The 7500-nt window shown below is 37.1% G+C and overlaps 2 protein-coding genes across 2 annotated transcripts in view; one reads left to right on the top strand and one right to left on the bottom strand.

Annotated features, from left to right (window-relative positions):
* The window catches only part of LOC144960680 (uncharacterized), an 8359-nt gene extending 5961 nt beyond the window's left edge, over positions 1-2398 (top strand). Inside the window, exon 2 of the mRNA XM_078893962.1 lies at positions 648-2398. Coding sequence (XP_078750088.1) covers positions 658-2205 — 1548 coding nt within the window. The 5' untranslated portion in view covers positions 648-657 and the 3' untranslated portion in view covers positions 2206-2398. The remainder of the gene's footprint in view (positions 1-647) is intronic.
* LOC144960678 (uncharacterized) overlaps positions 1-7500 on the bottom strand; it is a gene marked incomplete in the record, with an annotated part of 100834 nt that overhangs the window by 31348 nt on the left and 61986 nt on the right.

Genomic DNA, 7500 nt, shown 5'->3' with positions numbered 1-7500 from the left:
ATTGACCAGCAACCATAGTCTATTTAGATGTCGCTGCCAGCAACCCAAGCTATCATCTATCGCTCGGCCTTAGATCGGTGGTACCGATGCTACATATGGTTTGAGAACCTCCACGTTACATGTAACGTTAACAGCAGATCGAGTACAGGACGACAAGATGTCTTACTTAGTTGAGCTTTTATATAGCTCAATATTCACTAAACGTGCTCAAAGCGCTTTACAAGGGGTCCTGGCCAACAGCAACACATAACATGTAGGACGAGACATGACGCCTGTCAGGCGATATTACAATTTTTTTGGGACAGAGACAACGCTGTTAACGGCCAGGTACTCATTTTACCACTGTACGGTGAGAGAATGTGAGTAAAGAGCCTTCTCCAAGGACTCAACTATGCACCGAACGAGGCTCGAACCCAGGACCTTCCGATCCGAAAGCGAGTGTCATACCACTAGACCACATAGCCGCACGTCACAAAATGTGACGTAAGAGACTAGATCCGGGCTTTTTCCCTCCTCATATCTCGTCGGTCGATCAGCACGATTTTGTTATCTCTCCATTATTAAACAGGGGAGACTTTAGAAACCCTCTGTATTATTTCATAATACTACTAAAACAGTTACTACTAACTTTTGTGTCTTTTCCACAGAGCCATCAAGATGCTGTCCAGCTTACAAGCCAACTTTTATTCGATTTATGATAGAATATCCCCCGCTATCAGAGAAACAGGACCATTTATCAGCGACACAGGACTCCCTATCAGCGATTCAGGACTCCCTATCAGCGACACAGGACTCCCTATCAGCAATGCAGGACTCCCTATCAGCGACATAGGACTCCCTATCAGCAATGCAGGACTCCCTATCAGCGACACAGGACTCCCTATCAGCGACACAGGACTACCTATCAGCGACATATTAGGATTAGGACTAATGCATCAAGGTTTAATCAACGACACAGGACTCCCTATCAGCGACACAGGACTCCCTATCAGCGACATATTAGGATTAGGAATAATGCATCAAGGTTTTATAACGGAAAAACCGACCCTGGAGATGCCGTCCGTCTTTAAAAACACTGAAACCCCCTTTTTCTCTCTCCATGATAAAGGACCCCACTCCATCAGCGCAGTATTAGGAGCCTACCTAAATCTTGATGATAATTATGATTTCAAGGACGAGGACGACACGTCAGATTCATACATCCTGTTTCGTTTTGTGATGTCGTCCATCTTGTTCTCCATAGTATCGGCAATGGGGACTGCCACAAATATTATCAATATGATTATCTACTACCGCCAGGGACTCATGGCTGATGCATGCACCCCTACTCTTGTAGCTTTGACTCTGTCAGATCTTACTATATCAATAATTGGCCTTTTCGGATCACTCGTTGATATGCATTACAGTTATCTGAAAGTCACGAAGCAGGATTACATATCTCATATTAACATTACCATCATTCGCTTTATTTCCCAACGTCCACGGCAATTGTTTGTTCAATTCAGTTGTTGGGTTACTGTTTATTTGGCTTTTGAGAGAATGATTTGCGTGACGCTGCCGTTCCGTGTCAAAGACATATTGACACCTAAACGTTCATATGTGGTGTTAGCTGTTATATTTTTACTAACTTTTTTACTTCGAGGACCGGAATGCTTTCTAGTTTACAGTTTGGAACGCCATCAACCAGACGACCCAGAAACCACTGTATATGTTTTAGGTATGATGCATATTCTTACTAACAAACTAAGAAACATTTTGTATCTGCTTAACAATGTTGTTTTTCTTATCTTGGCCATTATTTTTGTATTCACTTTTAACATTATTATTATGGTTAAGCTACGCCAGAGTGGTCAATTTAGAAAAAGGTCAGCTTCATCAATAACGCAATTAAATAATCAGAGATCAAACGACGAGAATAGAAAAGAAGGGTCAGAAGTTGATCGAAAAAGGGCCAAGGCCATCAAAATGATGGTCGTGTTGTGTTTCATATTTATTCTATGTTACTTGCCCTCTGCCATCAGTTTTATATTTATATTACGTCATCATCTAATTAATTTGAAACTAAGGATGTGGTTTAATAAAATTACCGTTTTACTAGAGTCGATCAAGAGTAGTATTAATATATTTATATACATCAGTATGAGCCAAAAGTATAAGGATGAGTTTTCCAACCTATGTAAGTGCAACAAAAAAGGCAAAATGTAGTTGTCTTTTTTTTCTTATATGAAAAGTATTAAAGAGACAGCGACTCCAAATAAATAGGAAAATGCGTGGAGAGTATCTTTAAAAAAAGAGTTAATCTCGTTTGATATCTGGACGCAATCATGACTAATGACGAGTAAGATATGGAAAAAAAACAATAATCAAAAAGTAGCTATATAAAAAAAAACAAAAAAAATAATTATGACATAACCTAAAACAAGGATTCAAAAGTTTATTTTTAGTTCAATCACCAATAAAACTCGTACAAGACTATAGTATCAACAAATCAAGTCCACAGTCGACAAGAGAAAGTTGTCAGTGCTAATTCACTTAACTCATTCAAAAACAGACTGGATAGCTATTGGAAAAACCAAGAAATCTTCTATGATTACAAGGCTACCATCACATTCTGTCTTCACGGTAATCGGCAACCGGAAGAAACAAAGATGACACCTGAGTCCAGCGAAGGATATCATTAAGAACCTGTGCGGGAAATCATCTCTAAGTATCTCTGAGTATCTCTAAGTATCTCTTCTTCTTCTTCTTCAAGTACCAAGTCTGTGCCAGACATCGGTGATCATGGTACGCCATTCATCTCTCTGATCAGATAACCCCAAAAAACTAATACTACTCTTCTCTTTCTTTGTCACCCAGCTGTTCAAACTATTCAAATATGTTTTTCTTGGTCTACCTTTACTCTTTTTTACCTTCTATCTTTCCTGTGAGAGCAAGATTTTCAATACATTCATGTCGATTTAGGTGCCCTAAAATTGCATGTCTTTTTCTTATTGTACGAATTAATAACCTTTTACTTTCAGCTTTTGAAGTTGGATTTCTGATGTTGCAATGAGTACCGTATCGTCTGCGTATCTTATATTATTTATGTTGTGACCTCCCACTTTTATTCCCTCCATATTATTTATGCCCCTCATGATTGTTTCTTGGTATAGATTAAACAGATCTGGTGAGGCAACACACCCTTGACGGACTCCTTTCTTAATAGGAATGGAATTTCCTGTAGAGTTTCCGATTTTGATAGATGCCTGCTGGGTGTAGTATAATGTTTGCATGAGTCTGAGGTCTTTCTCATCAGCGCCAATGGAGTGCAGTTGTTTTAGTATTTCTTCGTGGCGTACTCTATCAAAAGCTTTTTTGTAGTCGACAAAACAGAGGTATAGTGGGGTCTGAACCTGTATAGCTCTTTCACTTAAAAGTGGTAGTAGATAGTGAAGCCAAGGGAATGGAAGTGAATATCACCAAAACGGAATGCATGGTAATACAGAAAAACCCCGAAAACAACAACACCTGCAATATAACGATTCACGGCGAGCAACTTACCAACGTAGAAAGTTTTAAATACCTAGGTTCAATAGTGACAACAGATGGAAGATGTAACCGAGACATACGAGCAAGAATAACTCAAGCCAAACAGGCCTTCATGGACCTGGGAAACATTTTGAAAAACAAACAGATGTCGTTCGGGATTAGATTCCGAGTCTTGAAGTGCTACGTGTGGCCAATCTTGTTATACGGATGCGAAAGCTGGACTACAAATGCAGAAACACAAAAGAACATTGAAGCTTTTGAAATGTGGTGCTTGAGAAGGATGCAGAGAATATCGTATACTGCACACAAAACGAACGAAGAAGTGCTAAAACAAACATACCAACAAAGGAAACTAATGCCCTTAATAGTGGATCGACAACTATCCTTTTTCGGACACATAGTAAGGAAAGATAAGAATGAATACCTGGCAAGTTGTGGAAAAATACCTGGTAAACGCGCCCGGGGGAGACAAAGAAAAACACTCATAGACCAACTGAAGGGCTTCACCAGCCTAACAATCCAAGAGCTGTTTGAAAAGGCAAGAGACAGGGAGGAATGGAGAGAGATAATTCATGCAGTATCCGAAGCCTGGACCAGGCATGGAACCTAGAAGAAGAAGAAGAAGACTTTCAGCTTGCTCTAATACTTCTTCATTAGTTTTCGTCTCTGTCCATGGGATTCTTAACATCCTTCTAAGAAACCAGATTTCTGCTGCCTCTAAGTAAGTAAAATCAATAATAAAACAAGTGATGATCTAAACAAGCGTTAAGTTTGAAAATTCACCTTAAACTGGCCGACGCATATCTATGTCCATACAATACTGCTGTGTGACTACAAAACATAAAATTTAGATATAAAAAATGCACGACACGAATTTAAGCATTTGAAAAGTCGTTCCAGGGACAAACAAAATGTGCAATGAAGACGTTTGAATCGAAAAGAAAAAGAAATGAGCTTTTATATAGCCCAATATCCACTAAACGTGCTCAAAGAGCTTTACAAGTGGTCCCTGGCCAACAGCAACATTTAACATGTAGGACGGTCATGGCGCCTTTTAGGTGATATTACAATTTTATTTCCGAATAGATACAACGCTGTTAACGGCCAGGTACTCATTTTACACCTGAGTACGGTGAGATACTGTGAGTAAAGAGCCTTCTCCAAGGACTCAACTATGCGCCGAGCGAGGCTCGAACACAGGACCTTCCGATACGAAAGCGATTGTCATACCACTAGACCACATATAGCCGCACAAATGATGCTAGTGTTAACTTTGTGAAAAAAGGCAGATGAAGTTTATTTTTATGTGGAGAAGTAGGAGCATTGGAATCTAGTAATTTCCAATTTCATCTTTGGAAAGTAAACAAGCTTGAGGAATCTCATGTATTTACAGATCCAAAGACCCATGGGGCACTACAGTCCCTTCGACTGTCTGTGAATGATACAATGCAAGCTGTATGATATTCTGTAATTATAAGCAATTTTATAAGGCATTTAACTCTCTCCTTACCGGCCATATTCAGTATTTGTGACCCTCCGTCTCAAAACGGTATTATGTCGGGATGATTCAGACCCCAAAAAGTGAATTTAGAGATAGAATGATGAGAAATTGGACTTTAGAAGTTTTTGCAAAGCAAGAAGTAGTCGTTATACTCCACCATAACGTACAGAAATTAAACCCAAGTTGGATATTTGTGGCTATGAATTCAATTTCCCTTACCGAGTGGATCCCGACATAATACCGCTTCGATACGATGGATCACATTTGCCCAAAAATGGCAGGCTTACCCAGCAGAAAAAAACGTATTTTTAAACTGATATTTTTAATCAAAGCAGGCACAGACCATCTGGAGCATACTCAATGTCTCAGTCGTTTCTGTGTTACATGTTTTTGTTGAGAATATTAGCTCTTAAGCTTAAATGCTGGCCAACAAAACTTCACGGCGTTTCTGTGTGTTGAACCCGTCAGGGAGAATGGCTCAAGATAGAAGAGTGGCTCAAGATAGACATAGAGTTTGAAACCACTTTTTTTGGAGTGCTCATACGGTAGAGTTACGCTCTCCCCTATCTATCGGCTAAATGGCGGACGCCTTTATGAAATACTTCTCCGACGAGCTTAAAATTGTATCCAGGGAAGAAAAACATTATAAATCTGATCATGTTTTGACTTTTATACATTCTGATCACATCACATGACATGTGAAAAAGTTCTAGCCAGCATGTAGAATAAAAACTAACGATTTTCTTTGTTTAGAACCAAGCTGCTCGTTGCTGGGAAAACATGACATCAGACTATTGAATCCTATTGAGAGTGATTTTGAAAGAGAAAATATAAATATATAATCATTTTGTAGGGAATGAGATTAGCGGAAGAGTAGCGTCCCTTGATTGGACGTCACCCCATAGTCTGTGACGTCACCGGCGGAAAAGTTATTAGAGAGAGAACGTCATGTTGGTTGTGCGCATGCGTCTCTCGTCCTCGCGATATAAATGATATAAATCCATCAATTTTGTTTATATTTTCCAAGATTACATATACCAGAGGCGACAAAGATTTTAAAATATATATTCCAAGATTTTAGACCAAAATAAGACAGAACTCATTTATTATACGTATAGTGAAAACATGGAATAGTCTCTGTTTTAACACCAAAATTGCTTGTTCTTTGAATCAGTTTAAAATGTTCGTTGGTAGGGAGATTAAGTCTCTGAGATTTAAGTATGACTAATATGTTGTATTTTATTTTACTAAAAAAAAAAATTCATTGTATAATTTCTGAATTCAATTTGATTTTGTCAATTCTTATTTATTTATGTATTTATCTATTCATATATTTGTTTGTTTGTTTATTTAGTTATTTATCCATTTATTTATTTATATTTTAAACTATACATTGTCACATGGATATAAATGTTTCCATTACTTTCATGATTTTGTAGACTGGTTTGTAAATGTTGACATGTAAAATGCATGACATCTGAAACAATGTTAAAAACCATGATAATTTATCAGAGACTTATGTATGATTGTTATCGTTGTTGCTTTCATGATTATTTTTTATCATTAATATTTCATTGTACTATGAACTTTGTATATTTATGATTCATTCGACCATAACCAATTTTCAATTACCCGCTTTCTATGATAGTATTTTTCAATTTTACATTGCGTATTGATACATTTTTCCTTATATTCAAAGTTGTGTAAAACTGTCTGTAAATGATACAATGCAAGCTATATGAGATTCTGTAATTATAAACTATTGTATAAGGCATGTAGCTCTCTCCTTACCTACCATATTCAGTATTTTCCCCAAAATGGCAGGCCTACCCAGCAGATAAAATTGCTTTTTTATAAATTCAAACAATCTCTAAGTGGAACAACTTCTAAATTACTATCTAAATTCCCCTATCTAAGAGTGTACCAGGGTTACTAAGTCATATAAATTAATTTTTCTTCTCTCTTTAAAATTTTTTTATTTATTTATATAGTTATTTATTTATTTATTCATTTTTAAAAACTTACATATTTATTAATTGTTTTATCTCTTTATTTATTTATTTGTTTGTTTATTTATTATTATTATTGTTTAAAAAAGTCAATATCCCTATGCCTATATTTATTGTTGTATGTACAAAGATGAAGAAAAAACTAAACTGGCAAAGTGACGACAAACATTGGAAGTCTCTCATTCATGAGGTTAAAAAACACCCCAAAAACTAGTCAAGGTTATTAACTAGAACAAAGATGACGTCACTCATGTCATTGTTATTGTTTTTTACCATCCACGTTTATGAGTAGTTCTCACTAAATTGCATGAACCGGACATTACAAGTTCCTGGTTACACATAGTTTTGTGTGTTGGTCCGTTATAATTCCGGATGGCAATGTTGTGAACTTCTTAGCCAAGCGCATACTATCTATATCATTTCATCACGATAGTACGCCAATGTGTAGGGCACAAGGAAAGT

Source organism: Berghia stephanieae, chromosome 15 (assembly GCF_034508935.2).
Source record: "Berghia stephanieae isolate SIO BIC M18660-M18661 chromosome 15, UCSD_Bste_1.3, whole genome shotgun sequence".
In the NCBI taxonomy this organism is placed as follows: Eukaryota; Metazoa; Mollusca; class Gastropoda; order Nudibranchia; family Aeolidiidae; genus Berghia; species Berghia stephanieae.
The sequence above is the reverse complement of the archived record's forward strand: the minus strand, read 5'-3'. Positions and strand labels throughout refer to the sequence as shown.